This window comes from Manis javanica, chromosome 2, assembly GCF_040802235.1.
Source record: "Manis javanica isolate MJ-LG chromosome 2, MJ_LKY, whole genome shotgun sequence".
NCBI lineage: Eukaryota > Metazoa > Chordata > Mammalia > Pholidota > Manidae > Manis > Manis javanica.
In genome coordinates, this window is record NC_133157.1 from 188,263,077 (window position 1) to 188,282,274 (window position 19,198).

At 45.0% G+C, this 19,198-nt stretch overlaps 1 protein-coding gene across 12 annotated transcripts in view; it reads right to left on the reverse strand.

Annotated features, from left to right (window-relative positions):
• The window catches only part of DPYS (dihydropyrimidinase), a 461,295-nt gene that overhangs the window by 378,650 nt on the left and 63,447 nt on the right, over positions 1 to 19,198 (reverse strand). For all 12 annotated transcript variants that reach the window (XR_012128351.1, XR_012128352.1, XM_073229952.1 and 9 more), the window contains exon 8: positions 1,941 to 2,148. Coding sequence is in view for 10 of the 12 variants with exons in the window: in XM_073229952.1 (XP_073086053.1) it covers positions 1,941 to 2,148 (208 nt within the window). In the remaining 2 variants the exon portion in view is untranslated. The remainder of the gene's footprint in view (positions 1 to 1,940; positions 2,149 to 19,198) is intronic.

The following is a 19,198-nucleotide window of genomic DNA, read 5'->3' on the forward strand; positions in this document are numbered from 1 at the left end:
GTAATTTGTCTCCCATTAACTCATTTACTGCAATCATTATGATTTACAGCATTGTTTAGTTTTTGGAGTCAGATCACCAGAGTTGATGTTTCAGCCCTGCCCTATACTAGCTGTGTGACTTGGATAAGTTTATTTTTTGAAGCTTCTGAATCTTTCAAATGGAGGAAATAATACTTCCTTCCCTCAGAGGGGAACCTTCACACCATGCCTTGCATTCAGGAAGCATCAGGAAATGTCAGTATTGCCCTTGTCTATAGCATCAGTACGCAGAAACACATAGGATTCTTATAGTTACTGCCTACCTGTCATCTGTCAGTGTCAACATCTACAAATTAGTCCCCAGCAAAATGAATCATACCCTTGGACATTTTGACTGAAATATAATATATAAAGAATTATAGCATTGTGAGAGTTTAAAGTATGTTAGAGCATTCACTTACTTAAAGCATTAGGAAATTTTTTTTTTTTAAATAGATGAATCTTGGGTATGGATCTCTGGTAATTCACAAGTAAAATTTTTTCACAAGATGTTAGAAGAGAAATCAAACAGATTACAAGACCCAAATAAAATGAATCAAAAAACAGCCAGAGAACTTTGGAAAAGAAAAGCATATTTTAAAATGGAAAGAAGAGAGAGACGCCTTAGAACTAACTCAGGGGTTGCACATTTGAATGTCTACGTGGCAGGGAAGGAGCATTAATGAGCGAAGCCTGCTGGTGAGAATCAGAAAGGCGGCCACTGCAGGGCCTGGCCATCCAGCTCTGGCCTATTCTCCCCATGGGGCACTGAGGGCACGGGTCTGTGCCCCCCCAAGTCCAGCAATTTAGATGGCTTTAATATGAAATTTTCTGACATGTTAGTGTATTTATTGAAGTGAAATTTAAAATTGTTTTAATTTTCAATTTTGTGAAAATTAAATTTCACAAGCCTAAGATATATTGAGAAAATATCCCTTTTATAATAACAACTGTTACAAAGAGTTAGGGGAACTTTATTATAGATTTGATCAACAAAAGAGGAAAGCAAAGAGGCAGAACAAGCACTTATTCACCTCCTATTATGTGTTTTATATTTTAAACTCTCATCTGAGCCTTACCATGTGCTAAGGAGGAAATGCTGCTGACATTTTCTAGATGAGGGAATTGAGCTCACGGGTGAAAGAGAAACTTGCTTTGACCACACAGCTAGGAAATGGGAGGGCAAGGTAGAATTCATATTTAGATCTGCCTGACCCCAAAACTCCACCATTGCTCTGGTGGTCATTAGAATACACCTTGAGACATTCAACTCAAGGGCGCATAATTTTCCAAGGGGCCACTTCTGACTTCTGAACTCCACCCTCACATTTGCATGGAGGCCAGCCTCCCATGGCTGCTCCCAGGCAATGACAGCCCACCCATGTCATTGGCTGACAGGAGACTTGGCTCGAGGCTGCCCAAAGGCCTCACTCAGCCCACCTCAGACTGTAGGTAGACCAGGATGCTTCCACCCCCTTTTTTTTTTCTCTCTCTCTCTCTCCTTCACTGGGGTCAGACATGAATTGCAGTCTGAGGGCTCTCCCAGCCTTTCCTGGCTTCCTCCCATTTTCTCTCACAGGTGTTGCCCCTTGTAAATGCATCACAACTTTATCCCTCTTGGAGTCTGCTTCTCAGAGAACCCCTACTGATGCAATTGTCAACCTGCCCCCAGAGGCCTTGAATTTGCAGGAGAAAACCTGACTTGGTCCATCAGGAAACCCTGAAGACACCAATAGGCAAGGGAAAATGCATCCATCCAGTGAATCTTTCTTTGAAAACTGGCATTTTTCTGGAAACTTTCCTATCAATCTTGACATCCCAGGAATGTATTAAACTGACTGTATGTGACAAGAACACCAACAATGTCCAGGAGCCATTGAAGGGTCCAGCTGGTGGTACCAGCCCATGTTGGCACAACTCACCTGGTCCCGCTGCTTGATCCGCTTGTAAATATATTCAGCAAATGGTTTACGAGGAATAAACTTCCCATCTCCTGCTGAGACATTGAAAACTCCAGCTTCGTACACCACTTTGCCTCTGGAAATAGTCACGAGCGGCACCCCATGGCAAACCATGCCCTCAAAGATGTTGAAGTTGACAGCCTGATGATGAGTTTTTGCCGAAATAGTCCTGTTTGTAAAAACAAAGAAGATCCAGCTCATCACAAGCTCATCTGACAAAGATAAAATATTCAAAGAATGACTTAGAAGAAAATTTAGCAACTCTATTAAGCCATAGCTTCATCTCTGGAACAAATGACTTTAAGAATAGAATATAGCATTAACATTTCATTACAAAGTAATTACATTTTCTGAGAGAAAAACCTAACGGATCAATCACTCTTTATGGTGATTAATGAGGACAGAGCACAGGGAAAGATGGCATTGTCTCTTGTGCATACATTTTATAATTGTTTTTATTTATGTGTTTAAAAAACAAATATTAATTGTAGAGCATTTCCCACAGAGACAAATCTCATGTATACACTGACCCAATCCCCAGCTCTGCAGAATTTTACTGTTTTTGAGGATGCAGGTGAGAATCCCTCAGTTCCCACCCCCAATTCCATTCCTGTCCCTCCCTTCCCAGATGCAATCACTAGTTAGTAGTTATCCAATAGAATTTGGTAGTTTTCAAGGAAAATTGTATCTTGAATTTCTTTCCCTTGTTGGTGGCAAAAGTGGAAATTTGAGGATAATAAAAATAACAAAATGTTAGCATACAATCTCTTAGCATATTCTATGTCATGCATTTGCATACTCATCATCACTCAGTAGTTGATTAATGCTTTCTATCTTCCAGAACATGACTGATGACTTCCAGGCTGGATATTTGGAAATGTTGGATGTCTCCTTTCCCTAAATCTCATTAAGTGGAAAAAGGGGTGGAGGGAACTTGGCATCAGTGAATAATATGAGCATAATCTGAATTCTCATAGAAGTTTCTACAACCCCTCTCAGGAAAGAATTGAAGAGAAGTACTTCGCTAAAACCCCCTAGGCTGTTTCAAAGGAAGAGTAAGCAAAGCTCCCCCAACCCTCATCTGGAAGGGCAGAGTTGGGAGGCACCGCTTTGGGAACCGCCATCCTGGCAATGAATGAGACAATGCTGGCCTGGTCCTTGGCCCCAGAATCCTACACCCAACTACCCCTACTTGATTTTTACTTCTAACATATATCCAAACAGAATTCATGATTTTCAATGGCTACCACAAACCACTCACTCAAGTTTGCTCCATGTTTGCTCCACGCTGGGTTTCTCATCTGAGCAAACGAAAGCACCATTGGCCTTTCCGCACCCCTAAGCCATTATCAAACCTATTAATTCTGCCTCTCCCTCTCCATTGCTCTCACCCAAGTAGGTCTCTCATCTGGACGACCGAAGGCCTCTTGCTGGCCTCTCTGTCTCCACTCTTACCCTCCCCCACAACCCTCACCACTCTCCACAAAGCTGCACCAGGGTTTTCCAAAAATGAAAATCAGATCACGTCAGTTTCCTACTTGAAACTCCCAATAGGTCCAGTCTGCTCCCCAAGAGCCAAGTAACTGTGTAAAGAAGCACAAAGGATAACAAGAATCTGCTCCTTGTAAGAAATATCACCATGGAAAAGATAAAGAGGGGCCCTCCTGTATGTCAGACAGATACCTTGAACATCTTACTTCACCTTTATAACACCTCTTCAAGGCACAGTATTGTCTACATAATATAGGCAAACAAATTGGGATTTAAAAAGGTTAAATAACTTGTCAAAGACATAATGAATAGTTTGAGGAAACTGGGATCTTTTTATACTTTTAAAATTAATATCAATAAAAAATTACCTATTTGGTGTATGGTTCTATGAATTTGACACACATGTAAGATTTATTATCCTCACAACAACTGGGACACAAACAGTTCCATCAGCCCCCAAACTCCTCCTATCCCTTTGTAGTCACACCCTCTTTCCACCCAATAGATCCTGGAAACCAGTGATCTATTCTCTATCACTGGATCTTTCTCTTTCCAAGAATGTCATATAAATGGAATCCGACAGTATGTAATCTTTTGAGACTGACTTCATCCCTTCAAGGTAACTATTTTGAGATTTATCCAACTTGTGTTTATCAGTAGTTCACTCCATTTTAATTATTGAGTAATATTCCATTGTAGACATACACCACAGAGTGGAGTGTGTATCCATTCACCTAGTCATCTACCGAAGGACATTTGGGTTGTTTCCAGTTTTTGATGATAATGAACAGAGCTGTTATAAACTTTCATGTACTTGTTTTGTGTGATTGCATCTGTACTGTAAATATCCAGGAGTGGAATCAATGGGTCACATGGCCAGTGTATGCTACAATGAAAAAAGCTTTCAGTTGCTTTAGGATCCAACTTGCTGTTAAAAGGACAAGTTTAAAAGATCACTAATGAATAGGAAGTAGGTACAAGTATTGTACACATAATTTCAAACACTAAGGAGGAGAGAGGGATGCTGATCAAATAGTAAGTAATGTCTTCAAAGTAGGAAAATGAATAAAATATTTAATGGGTTACTAAGTACAGAAATTAGTTATGATAAGTTATGAGTGGGGGATGAAAGACACAAACTCAAAGAAATCTAGTGAATAATACAGAGGTGCCTCAGATTAAAGTGACTTTTTATGACCATCTGATCTCTCTGTGGTACTTCCAGACTCTGGGCTGCTGCTTGCCTATATATCACAATTATATTGATGGCAGATACTCTTGAACTTACATTGTAAAATATTACATAAGCATGTCTGGACTAATGCATTAGTAAGGCTGCTATACAGAGAAAGTAAAATCCATAAAAATTCATGCTGAAATGGTTACTGAAAGTACAAGGATGGGAGTGAGAAAGGGAAAGCCCTAAATCATAGAACTCCATTTTTCTTAATGAGAAGTTAAGAATTACTGATGCTCTTAGGAAAATAATCACAGAAGAAATATGCTCTATATACAAAGATTGTCATTATGGTACTGCCTGAACTGTTGAAAAACTGAAGCATAACAATTTTCTAATGACTGTTCCATGGAATATTGGGCACTATGAAAGACTGGAATTAAGACTACACTGGGGAAACAAAGAAAACGATAATTATATGGTATTGAATGGAAAAAAGTTATAGAAAATATGTACACTATATCTACAAAGAAAATACATATGCATGTGGGCAAATATAAAAGAAAATATACAAAGTAAAGTGTTTTTGTGTGCTAAGAAAGAAGGAATATGCAAAAAATTATGAAAGCAAAACGTCTATGACAGCAAAATATCAAATCAGATTTCTCTATCTCAGCCAAACAAAGGTCATTACCTGGACATTTCTCAGCCTTGGGGTTAGCAAGAGAAAGAAGACAATTAGGCAACATCTGAGTGATTCTTTATAATAAGGCATTACGTAAATGAGGTCAGATTAACTCAAAATATAAATTCTAGGCATTATCACCAGCCACAAAAAGAATGTGCTTCTGCTTTCACATTGGAAGGTGTCTGACAGGGTGTCATTCCTCACCCGACTTTTTCCTTCCAGTCGGAGCTGCAATTCTCCAAGTCTTTAGCAGCTTTCTCACTTCTGAATCTTCACATGCACGATTCCCTTTACCCAGAATGCCCTCCTCATGCACATGTCTGCCCCTCTCCCTTCCCTAACTAAGGTTCTGCTGGAGAATCTTGTCCCATGTCAATTACATCTCAATAAAGCTGGAAGAAAAAAGAAAAAAAAGGTACCCTGGCCCCTAGAAGCCGACCCTGATGACCCAGGGCAAAGCCTAGGCAAAACTGAGCCTCTTTTCTCCGTGGCCTTACCATTATCTGAACTGCGATTGTAATCATCGTGTGGTACGTCCCTCTTTTCCTACTTGGTACTCACTTTAACACAGAGACCACCCCCAAAGTTCGGTTGTGTAATTAACAGTTCTGGTGAGCTGTAGAAGTTCCTTAGTAATAAATAAATAAAATAAAATTGTTATGATTATCATTCTTAGTTACAGCTTATCAAGTTGTATGAAATGCTTATTCATCAATACCTAGCAATATTTAGTAATACCAATATTACCAGCACTCATAAGTACTCAACTAAGCAGTATTATTAGGTAGAAAGATACACATGAACAGTTGGGAAAGGAGAAGATAAGGTTCAAGGAGAAAAGTGCCCAGTTAAGGAGTCCCACCTGAAGACAACAAAGGCTTTGCTTATTGGGACAGGCCAAACAGGTCCCAACCAGATCACAATGCAGGAGCAATCGAACAAAACTAAGAATTGCCCAAACCACCTGAAGGGTCCCCACCAGTAAGATGGCAAACTTCCGGCTTCTCTTCGGGGTCCTCAGTTCCCGCCGGCGCCACCTGAAGCCCAATCACCTCTCGCCCCCCTCCCAATCCCAGCACCTAGCCAACAGCCACCAGCCCCGTAGAAGTGACACCTCAATCAATTCATGCCCCCTCCTATATAACCCAGCACCTTTCCCTAATAAAGCGGAACTCTCAGGTGAATTGCTGCTATGTGTCGCTCCTTTCCTTTCATTGGTGCCGAAACCCGGGAGACGGGACACCTCAACTGGGCCCCGTCTTCCCCCGACACCAGCAGCAGCTCGCCCTTGTCCTCTTTTTCCGGCGCTGGCTCATCACACTCACCACTCCTCTCTGGCCTTTAGGTAAGTTTTCCCCCCGGAGTGGGCCACTCTTCCCCGAGCTATCGCAGTGCCATTGACCGTGATCGTCCGGCAAGGCCCTGACGCTCGGGGATGAGGAGGGAATGCTCCCCGCCTCAGGCCTTCACGGCTGCGGTGGACCCTCAGGCCCCTCCCCAAACAGCCATAAATCCCCGCCTCAAGCCTTTACGGCTGCGGCGGACGCTCAGGCCCCTGCTCTGACAGTCATAAATCCCCACCTCAGGCCTTCACGGCTGCAGCTGACTCTCAGGCACCCCCCTCCAACAGCCATAAATGAGGTGACTCCTTTGTGGATGAGAACGCTCCCTTTCCCCACCCTCCTCCTTCTGTTCCGTCCGCCGAAAACGCCTAGCGCTAGGTACCTCGAGACTCCGGCACTCTGCCTTCTTAGGGAAGTCTGGGTGACGACCCACACTTTCCAAGAAATTCCGACTCGTATACGAGTTTCCGCAGACCACCAAGGATCATCGGGGACGCCCTTTGTCTCCTTGTGGTCTGCTTCCAGTCCGAGGATCTCCGTTCGTCTTCCCCTGTTTGTCTCCTTCTCTGTCCTTTAGCCATGGGAGCCTCCTCATCCCTCCCTGAAAGTTCACCTCTTGAATGCCTGCTTAAGCATCTGGCTACCCTCTCCCTGATGCCTGATATAAAACCAAAACTTCTCCGTAAATATTGCTCCCAAGATTGGCCGACATACCCCCCTAGACAATAACAAGCAATGGCCCGCAGGGGGAACTCTTGATCCTAACATCACTCGCGATCTTTTTAACTACTGCCAGCGCCTGAAAAAATGGAAGGAGATTCCCTATATCGAAGCTTTCTGCCTCCTCCTCTCCCCGCCCCCTCCCAAGTACTCCTAGCCTGCAAGCCGCAGCCCCCGCAGAAGCCTCCTGTTCACTCCCTTCCCCTTCTTCTCCTACAACAGCCCTTCTCCCTTCCTCCCCAACCATCTCCTCCCCCATCTCACCTCCTCCACCTTCATTCCCTGCAGATTAAGCCTGAGCCTTTCAGCCCCCCTTTAACTAGGTCCCAGAGGCCTCCTCCGTCTTTGCCCTCATCACCTGTTTCTCCCCTGTTAGGGACCGCCTTTATCTTCTCACATGTTTGTAGAGAGAATGGGAAAGCACCTCCCCCCATGTCTGAACGCAGCATGGGAAAGCACAAGCTAGAGAACAACCGGTGCAGTCCTTAGAAGTTATCTGTCCACAAAAACATATCTTGCCAAGACTCCTCACTCTGAAAATAGGGAGGCCTTGAAGATGTGTAGAAACACCGCCCCTGCTTCTAGCTATGCCCTTCCCCCACTTGCCGATGTGGCAGGAATAGAAAACAACACATTCCATAAGCAATTAACTGGAGCCCTGCTGTAGCTCAGTAGAGCATGGGACTCTTAACCTCAGAGTCATGAGTTCAAGCCCAACTAAAGCAGCAGAGGTAAGCAGCTGGGCTGCTAGCTGGCAACATGTGGGTCCGATTCTATCTTTCTTTATTTTCTTTGCCCCCCTTCTGCACTTCAGGACCTGCTCGACTAGGCACGGCTAGACCGCGTCACTCCCCCACAGACTGAGCCAGAACCCTTCAGTCCCCCTCAGACTCAGTCCCGAGAGCCTCCCAAAATTATCGCCCCCCTCCAGGAGGTAGCAGGATCCGAAGGCAGCGTGCGCGTTCACATCCCTTTCTCCTTAAGAGATTTAGCCCAACTAGAGAAACGCCTAAGTTCCTTTTCCACTGATCCCATGACATACATTAGGGAGTTTCAATACACCCTCCAGTCTTACAGCCTCACACATCATGACATTTTCATGCTCCTGGCCAATACTCTCCTCCCTGAAGAGCGTAGACGAGTTTAGGACTTCGCCCAAATGCAGGCTACTGAAACCCACAGGACTGACCCCACCTATTCCCCTGGCCCCACTGCTGTCCCCGAACAAGACCCACACTGAAATTATAACACCACCATGAGTCTCCGCTCTCGAGATATTTTTGCCTCCTGCTTAATAGCAGGTCTGAAAAAGGGCAGCTTGTAAAGCAGTCAATTTTCAAAAGCTCCAAGACATAATTCAAAAGAGAGATGAAATCCCCTCCGAGTTCTTAGACAGACTCACTCAAGCCCTATTACAGTATACCAGCCTGGACCCAGAAACACCTGAAGGAAGACATGTCCTTGTGACATACTTCCTAGCTCAAGGCTACCCCGACATTAAAGCTAAATTCAAAAAGTTAGAACAGGGCCCCGCTACCCCACAGACTGAGATCCTAACAGTGGCCTTTAAAGTCTTCCATAAGCGGGAGGAGGAGAAAGAATGCCATAAAAAAAGGCTGATCAGGCCAATTTCCAGATGTTGGCCCAGCTGATAAAACCACAACCTGGGCGCCCCTCTACAAACAAGCCCCCCCAAGAGCTTGTTTCAAGTGCAGAAAAGAGGGACATTGGTCAAGGGCGTGCCCCTCCCCCAGATCTCCTACCACCCCATGCCCCAGATGCCACAAAAAGGGCCACTGGGGGTCTGATTGCCCAACCACCCGAAGGGGAGGCTGGACGAACAACCCCCATCCTAAGCCCGCCGTAGTGGGGCTGCCAGAAGAAGATTGATGGGGTCCGGGGGCTTCTCGCCTGACCATTTCCATCACCAAACAGGAGCCCAGGGTTACTTTAACAGTAGACGGTCACCCCATCTCCTTCCTCCTAGATACAGGAGCCACCTTCTCAGTCTTGTGAGAATACCGGGGCCCTACCACGCCAGCCATTACTCCTATAGTCAGAGTAGGAGGTAAACAGATTTTCCCATTAAACCCCCCCACCCACCCTTTTATGCACAATCCAAGACAATCCCATACCTTTCTCCCACTCCTTCCTGGTTATGCCCCAGTGTCCCATCCCTTTACTAGGACGAGACATCCTTTCCCTCCTCCACGTTTCCATAACTATATCCAATCCCACAGCCCCCAGTACTCCCTTTCTGATGGCCCTCATAGCCGACGACCCCCCTCTACCCAATGAAAGCTCCGGTTCTGCCCTCATACACCCTGTAAATTCCAAAGTTTGGAACATTACAAGTCCCTCCGTGGCCCTATGTAGCCCTGCCTCTATCAAATTATGTGACCCCTCTCAGTATATCTGTCAGGCCCAATACCCCCTAACCACTTCAGCCCTCATAGGCCTCCAACCCATCATTCAAGCAGACCCACTCACTCCCCATTTAATACCCCCATATTAGCTGTTAAAAAAACCAACGGATCTTGCCGCCTTGTCCAAGACCTTCGCCTCATCAACATAGCCATTGTCCCTATCCATCCCTTAGTTCCAAATCCATACAGCCTCAGCATCCCACTTCTCAGTCCTAGATCTCAAAGACCCATTTTTCTATCCCTCTAGACCCCTGCTCCCAAGATTTTTTCATCTTCACCTGGACGGACCCATACACAAGACATTCTAAACAACTCACTTGGTCAGTTTTGCCACAAAGCTTCCGAGATAGTCCCCATATTTTTAGACAGGTCCTAGCTCAGGACCTCAAACAGTTTCATCATGATCACTCCAAGTCCACCTTATAATACATAGACAATCTTCTACTCTGCAGTCTCTCGTGGGAACAGTCTCAACTTGACACTGCCTCCCTACTTAACCTTCTAGCTTCCAGAAGTTACCGAGTATCCCCCGTCAAAGCTCAAATCTCTTCCCCTCCTATCACTTACCTCAGATTCCTTCTATCTCAACAAAGAAAGTCCATTACCTTAGACAGAAAATGGCTCCTCTCTGACCTGCCCATGCCCAAAACCAAGACAAAAATCCTTTCCTTTCTAGGCCCTTTCTAAGCCTAGCTAGATATTTTAGAACGTAGATCCCTAACTTCTCCCTGCACCCTGTTGGCAAGACCCCTATACAACCTCAGCAAGAGCCCCCCTAAAAAACCATTATCCTCCTCACCCCGACACTCCTTCATTAAGCTCTGTCAAGCCCTTGTGGAAGCCCCAGCTCTCCATCTTCCTGATTTGTCGAAGCCCTTCTCATTATACATTCATGAGAGGTCCAGTCAAGCTCTAAGAGTCCTAGGCCAATATTATGGCCCATCCTTTGCCCCCCAGGAGCTTATCTCTCCAAGCAATTAGACCCCACAGTTCGGGGATGAGCCCCCTGCCTACGAGCATTAGCCGCTAGACAGCTCTTGCAGGAAGAAGCTCATAAACTGACATTCAGGGCGCCCCTTACCATTCTGTCCCCACATCACCTAAAAGATCTCTTAACCTACAAAAGTTTACAGACTCTCCCTCCCTCCAGACTCCTGACCTTACTGTCCTCTTTCCTCCAAAATCCCGTTCACCCCCTTTGCCATCCATACCCGAATCATGACTTTTTCCTCCTTTACTGCTCTCTTGCTTTTTTTCCTCATTCCTATTGTCTTCCCCACCACCCCAGCCTCCTTTGTATGGCGATTCAAAGTCAGACAGACTTACACACAGCATCAAACAAAAGTTACTGCCCTCATTGCCACACCAGACTGCCCTCTGAAAAGCTGCTCTGAGCCTTTATACCTCCACTTTCCTCCCTCCACTGAAGTGTTCACTAGCAGCTACCCTTATTCTCCCTACCTCTGCTTCCTCTATGACCAAAAACAAGCCTATTGCAGGCGATGGCCAGATACCTACAGGAGATGTCCCTACTAGTCTTGCAACATTCACTACATGAGTAACTTCCAGTACCCACAGTATTACTCCTCCAACCGTTTCATGAAATATCCCAATGGCTCATTCTCCTTATCAATCCCAGATCCCTGGGACTCTCGATGGGCTGCCAGAGTCACAGCCTCAGTTTACTACGGGGGGTCCTCGACCCCCCACAGTACCCTTCATATCTCTCGAAAGTATGTTCCCTCTCATTCCCAGATCTCTCAAGTTGCATCAGATAGCAGACATTCCGAAAAAGTCATTATCCAAACTCTTGATAGCGCCTCTTCATCTTCTTATCCCCACCCCTCTTCCCATTTCTCCTACTCTTCATTACAGCTCATTCAGGACACCACCATCTTTCTCAACCACACCCTTAACACAGCCAATTGTTTCTTGTGCGCATCACTACAGCGCCCACTGCTGGCCGCCATGCCCCTTAATATTTCCAACTACTCCTTCCATGCAGAAAGACAACCCCTCTGCCCCCTGGCAGACATACCCCTATGGGAACCAGAATACGCAGATAATCTCACCATCCACCACTGTGTAAGCCCAACTCCACCCCCCCTCCAGCGCACTTCACTGCCTCTCTGTCTACACCCCTACCTCCGGCTCTAAGACTTTTACGCAACCGGGACACTTCTTTTAGTGTAATAGCAGTCTTTTCAACTCACTGCCTCTCAACTCCGATACACCCTGCATTCTCGTCACCCTAATCCCACAGTTAACACTTTACAGCATGGCAGAATTCCTTGAGCTCCAACCTCCCTTGCTCTCGCGCACAAAAAGAGCTGCTTTCCTTCCCATCATGGTCAGTAGCTCTTTGATCACCTCAGCCATTGGGGCAGGGTTTTCGGGAGAAGCCTTGGGTCACTCTCTATAGGCAGTTAGAGATCTCAACGCCAAACTTGAGGGAGCCCTGACATCCACTGCCGATTCTCTAACCTCTCTCCAAAGACAGGTCACTTCGCTAGCTAAAGTCACCCTTCAAAACAGGCAGGCCCTAGATCTGCTTACAGCCGAGAAGGGCGGCACCTGCGTCTTCCTCTGGGAAGAGTGCTGCTATTACATCAACGAATCCGGCATTGTAGAAACTGACATTACCAAACTTACCGACCTTGCCTCCAGTCTCTACTCTGCTTCCAATTCCAACCCATTCTCGTCAATACTAACAAACCCCCTCCTCACCTGGCTCTGGCCCATTGCAGGCCCCATAATAATCATTCTTCTCGCCTGTCTCTTCTTACCCTGTATAATAAAGTTCATCAAATCCCAAGTGAGAAAAATCTCTACATCAAGCTTTCAACCAGCTTTTACTCAGGAACTACCAGCTTCTGGCCACAGAAGATCCCTCACCCTCACGTGACCTCCTCACCACACGCTGAGATGGACCCCTCTCTCCACTGGAAACTGTTCCTGGAAACAATAGCCGCAGACGCCTGGCTCCTGACACCCATATCCTCTTGGCCAACCTATGGTTACAGGGAACCTTCATTGATTTCCAACCTGAAGAAGTCCACATCTACTCGTCCTTACTGTAGGGAGTCCTATCAACCCTTTCCTCCCAATCCTCAAGCCCTCACTCCCTTCTCCGCCCCTGTTCAGCAGGAAGCAGCCAGAGAGAAAGCAACATCCACAAACCCATAGAGGAGAAAGGGGGGAATGAAGGGTCCCCACCAGTAAGATGGCAAACTTCTGGCTTCTCTTCGGGGTCCTCAGTTCCCGCCGGCGCCACCTGAAGCCCAATCACCTCTCGCCCCCCTCCCAATCCCAGCACCTAGCCAACAGCCACCAGCCCCGTAGAAGTGACACCTCAATCAATTCATGCCCCCTCCTATATAACCCAGCACCTTTCCCTAATAAAGCGGAACTCTCCGGTGAATTGCTGCTATGTGTCGCTCCTTTCCTTTCACCACCCCTCATCATAATCTCCTTAAAACTGTGGTCTTACCAGCCCCACAACAACTGCCAACCACTCTCCACGCTTTTCTGTGTGCATTTTGAGAAAAGACAGGCACACCAAAAGGAATGGGAATATAACTAGAACTGTCAATCAAATGACCTCACCCTGTCAATCAAAGATGCACCTCCTGGCTAGGACTTGATTAATAGACCCTCCCCTAAAAGTTTGGGGCCTTTGTCTACCTTGACTCTGATTCACTCCTTCCTTGGAGTGTACGAAAATGAAACTTTCACTGTTTTGCTATTGTGTCTCTGCCTTTCAATTATTTGTTTTGGTGGGGTTAAGAACAGATGAGAACAAACACGACCTTAGCATATTTGGTGCCATTACTTGGATTGCTACTCCTGCCATTAAGGTGTGCTAACTAAAGCCTCCTGCAGCTTTAGGTCTCTACAGGGTCTCTTGACTGAATTCTTACCTTCAAGAAGACTGAGGAATTCCATAATCTACTTCCCAGTAACAGTATTATCCCATGTCCCTGACAAGGCTGAAATAGAGCTAAGTATAAGTTTGCCCTAGAATCACAAAGTTTGATATTGAACGAGCCTCTGAGAGGTTGGAATCACTTCCAGTTTTTGAGAATATGTGGTTTATCTCTAACCCTGCCAAGAGTTTAAAAATGTGTGCATTTTCAATATTTGATTGCTTTAAACAAATATAGAATGCAATACTATCATAAGATTAATAAAATTATTATACACTGTACTTAAAATCTACTCATTACTAATGCAGTATGGAAGATTTGGTCCATTACTGGAATGAACACAAGTTCAAACAACTGCCTTTGTAAGGACACCTGCCGTTCCTTTGAAAATGCTTCCTCCACAGCAGAGGTCTTCTGTTTGAAGGCAGAAGCCAGGAATACGCCTTCCCAGCCTCTTTTGCAACTGGGGCCCAGTCATGGGACCTGGCCTCCTCCAAAATGGTGTCCTGGCACCAGACTTTACATGGCAGGCTAACGACTCCAGGAGCAGGTACAAGAATCCATGTTGGTGAGGAGGGAGATGGATAATCTTGCTTTTAGTGCCACCTGTGACAGAGGTGTGCAGTTCGGTCCAGGTTCCACCTCAGTGAAGCGGTCCATGGTGACTGTTCCCAGGGCAGCACTGGAGCTGTTCCCTGCGGCAGGCCTGGAGCACTGGTCCTGGCTGCACAGCCCCTCAGCCTGGCCCTCGGGCGCTCCTGGAGACTCTCTGAGCTGCCCAGTGACCTTTAATACACTCCCCTTTTGTTAAGTACCTAGGGTAGATTTCCCTTGGTTGCAGCTAAGAATCCTGCCTGATACATCTTTTTCTTTTAATAATTGCAGTGTATTTCTGAGACTTTTAGAAAAATCTCCCTTTGCGATAATCCCAAAAGTATACATTTGAGGCACTTGTTGAGCATGCGTCTGAGCTCAGCTGCCATCCGGGTCTCATCCCTGTGATAGGCTCTGGACATGAGAGCATTAAGCACTGTCTCTTGATTTTCCATCTAAGACCATGCAGAATACACGAGCAGACCCATCCTTCTCAGAATGTTATGGAAAATATTGAAACATCCCATAGGTTTTCATACATTGCTCAAAGGGGCTCCCTTGGATACAGCACAAGTCCAGGTGTGAAGGCCAAAGTCAGGCTCATATAATGTCCCCATGCAGAGCTGGTGGGTTTCATGTCATCGGTGAGCTGGCAGTGCTTTGAATACCTGGAGCCCATCTTAGAAGAAAGCAAGTACACACATGCCCAGGCTCTGACTAAAAGGGAGATTCAGTCTATGGACTAACATGTCATCACAAGCTTCAGAGACACTGTAATATAAACTGGAGCAGGTGTCACGGAGCTTACAGTGTATAACAGATCTTAGGTGATTTGCATACATGATCCCATCCTGAGAAATGCAGGGTACAAGCACTGGGATTTTATCCCTTAACAACCACTCTTCCTTCCTCTGGTGTTGGCACTCTAATTCTTCTTTTGGAAACTTCGTTCCCCTATTGGAGATAATTTGGCAAGATGGTTAGGCATGGTGCCCTGTTCTTCCTAACCAAGAGATGGGCAATTGCATTCTATTTTCCAGGAATTTGAGTCTGGTAGAGAGACAAAGATATTAAAAGAGATTGGAGGATGCATCCCTCAACACAGAGCAGCTCCTGCGCCATGCTGCTGAGAGCTGGCCTGGGCTGTGCCCTCGCAAAGCCTGCCGCATTGACTGTCATTTGGTCTGTGAGCTCCCCATGGCCTTCCTGCAGAGTGTGTTTGTGCTTAAGTGAAGGCAAGGTCTTTACTATGGTTTGCAGCCAAAGACCCTGACTGATAAAGACCTTACCTTCGGAGAGTAATTCCCTCAGTGAAGAGTCCATGATGTCTCTGAGGCAGGGTTCAAAAAGGCTCTGACTAAAAAAGAACCTAGCAGCTGTTTTCACCCAAACCTGTCTGCAGAACAGTTGCAAATATGGGGTCATGCTCTGATTCCATTTGTAAGCAAAACCTAGGGGCAAGGTACATCATCAAATGTTTTTCAAATTTAACAATATGCACATCAGTTCAGGAGAGCAGCAGTTATGAGAAATACCTTCTCTCTAATTACTGATTGAATGTCTAGGCTATTGGCCTGTCCCTGAGGTGACAGGAAGGAGAGGAATAATTAATGCCTCATCTGGTAAGTGGGGCCAGGGCTTCCCAGCCATTAACTCTTCATTAGCAGACTCACAGGAAGGGCATTCTCAGTGGTCATTCTGCCCCAACGGAAAAGCTGCTCTTTGTCAAGCTTCCTTTAATCCTTTATCACACTGCATGCTTCTCTGCAGAGGGGTGTCAAGGTTGTCTTATTGAATCCCAATTATACACATCTCCAAGGCTCAAGCTGACAGGGAAGCAAGAGACCTAAAGATAACATTAAGCTATTTTCCAACTTAGTCAATGACTTTGATATCACTCACATCACAGCTGCAGAAAAACATTCAGTCCCTTTGCAAATAGCTTTCTATGCAAGAGCGGTGAGCTCTTCTAGATGGGAAAATCACTGAAGCAAAGCCTGCAGGAGTCTGCACCAGCACCCATGTGCATGCAGAGAGAACACTGTGGCAAGGAAGGGAATTTCTTAGAGCACCTGTGGGTCTTTCTGACCCTAGAGAAATGACTTGTTTAGGTATTTTGTTGTATTTTCCCCAACTCAGTCACTTTGTCCGTGGTGCAGATGGATACTTACCATGTTGCCATGAGAACAAAAAAAGAGTTAAAAGGATCAAGCCAGGTCTATTCATGGCTTCTTTAAATCTATACCTCACCATATCTCTGCATTGTATTATATAATATCGTGTGTCTGCAACAAAGAATAATCATCATTAAATCTTCCCAATAGTGCTATGAGGTAGGCACTATTTGTACTCCTATGCAAAAGATGAGGATGATGAGATACAAAAAGGCTAGTAACTCACCCCATGTTGCATAGCTAATATGTTCATTCAGCTCAGATGAGATCAGAGTGTGGGCTCCTAACAAGTAGACAGTATTGCCCCTTGAAACCTCTGGACAGTAAAGCCCCTTGAAGCTACCTGAAAGCATTCTATCAATAGAAAGAGCCTTCATCCACCAGAAAACAAATGGGAAGTGGGTCATTCCATACATCCTGATGTTTCTTGGTCTGTTTTCTGTTTAGCAGCAAGGAATTTAGGATACTATTAAAACTTCCTGTAACTGAAATTGCCTGCTCATTCTCAGTGTGATCATGATGGAAGATATTTTTTTGACAAGTGTTCCAAACTACCTCTTGTGTCAATTTCTTGGACATGAGGAGATATAAAATGAGGAGAAAAGCAGCCTCATCTCTGAAAACACCTAATGGTGCAACTTCACGTACATCATCATTATTAAACTGAGTTGCTGCTCACTGCACCCATCAATCTCCCGCCCTCTGCTCAGACTTCTACACCCGCCTTCCACAGAAGAGAAAATGGGAATTGCTTCAGCCACGTTATGAAATTTAAATTAGACAATAACTTGGAGCTCTATTGGTGCTCAACGGATGCCAACATACTTAATGCAGGTTCATAAAAATGCTGCCCAAACATTGGTTTAAGGAAAGAAACTGATCAGGTAACACCCTATTTTGTCCTTGGAGTTACATCACGTAGGTCACGGATGGTGGTGTAGATCATGGTGAGACGAGCTGGATTTGGACCCTGGAAAGCTGATCTTGTGAGTAGGCACCACATCCTTCACCCCATGTCTCATAAGGCACTGACCAAAGAGAGGCATTTTTATTCATATTTGTTTATCTGAAAACTAGTTATTAGCAAATTTCTACATTACTACCCTATATAAATACACATGTTCTATATACTAGTTTTCAGAAAGAAGAACTAAAAATAATTTAGTGTCTTGAAGGAACAGGAACTGAATGTGAATCAGCAAGGCAAGCATGGTACTGGGATGTATGCCCTATGAATATTAAACAGCTAAGTGCTTATAGTGAGGGATGATCATCGGCTTTCCAAAGGCCAGGCTGCTGGCCTAACATATTGGTAAGAGTTAGAAATAACTTCCCGGGATGGTGTGTGGACTTGATCCTGTAATTACATTGTTACCATTCTTAATGAAGCTGCCCTGCCCTTGGCCAGTTGACGTTGTTTGACAGCCGATCTATGGGCACAACGTGGGCAGAAAAGGATGTCGGTTTTTCACATAGGAATATACTAGGTAAAATTCACAATATCCATCCTGAAAATTCCAAGTAGGCCAGGTACTTATTATTATGCTTAGCTCTAACTCCATATTTTCGGAAGGAAATGAAATGACTGCAGTATAAAGGGAACAGTGATGGTCTCTACTAAAGGGATGGAAAAGAGGAAGTCGATAACAGAAATGGCTGGGGTCTTCTAAACTTTAATTTTTTTTGAAAGGAAGAAGATGACCTGTTTTCCCTCCGTCTCTACGGAGGGCCATGAAAAGAGGTAGAAAGTACAAATGCTGGCATACGAAATGCAGTGTGACCTGGCAAATGACTTGTTGGCAACTGGGAGTGTAGTGTGTTAGTGAAGGAGAAAAGCAAAGTCTGTAGCCAGGTGAGGGAACCGTGAGTGCAGACTGCCAAGGAATTGGTGGACTCCACAATGGGCTGCAGGATGTCATCAAACGTCAGAGAATTTCTAGCTCTGAAATCCTAAGAACAGAGGCCTGGCCTCGGCATTACTGAGAGGGGATGAGGCAGATGTAATGGCACATGATTCTATTCCTGAATACTTTAATTAGGGACTTCAGAAACTCCACAATCATCAAAAACATTTTCTTAAAATAACCATAACAAATATTTATGGAATGTTTACTGTGTGATAGGCATGAAAAGCATTATCTCCTCTAATCCTCACAGTATTATATTCATCTATTATTACTACCCCTATTTTATGGACGAGAAAACTGAGGCTGTAAGGGATCAAATTGCCTAGGACGCAGCTAGCATGTGGCAAAGTTAGATGTTGAACTGAGGTCTGTGAAGTAAGAAGACTTGCTTTAATGATGAAGAACAGCTCATTTTAAGCATACTGCAAAGTGTATAAGTTTTTTCAGAAGTGGCCTGAGACAATCAGTGGATAACTATGCAAAGGGTGTGGTGCCAGCACTATGTTTATATAGTTCTGCCATGGACAGCAAGTTTTACCTAATGCCCACTGCTCAAAAACCATCAGTCAGTTTTAAATGAATGGAGTCACTTATGATCCAAACAGACTCTCTCTTGAATCTTTCAGACTTGAATGGTATTCAGTTATGAATAATAAGGTAACTCTTTCCAACCATTTCCTGATTCACTGTCTAAAGACTGTACTGTGGAAAAATTCAGACCAAGAGCCCTTGAGGTATGAAAGCCTTCCTTGGTGTCATGGAATGAACTGGAG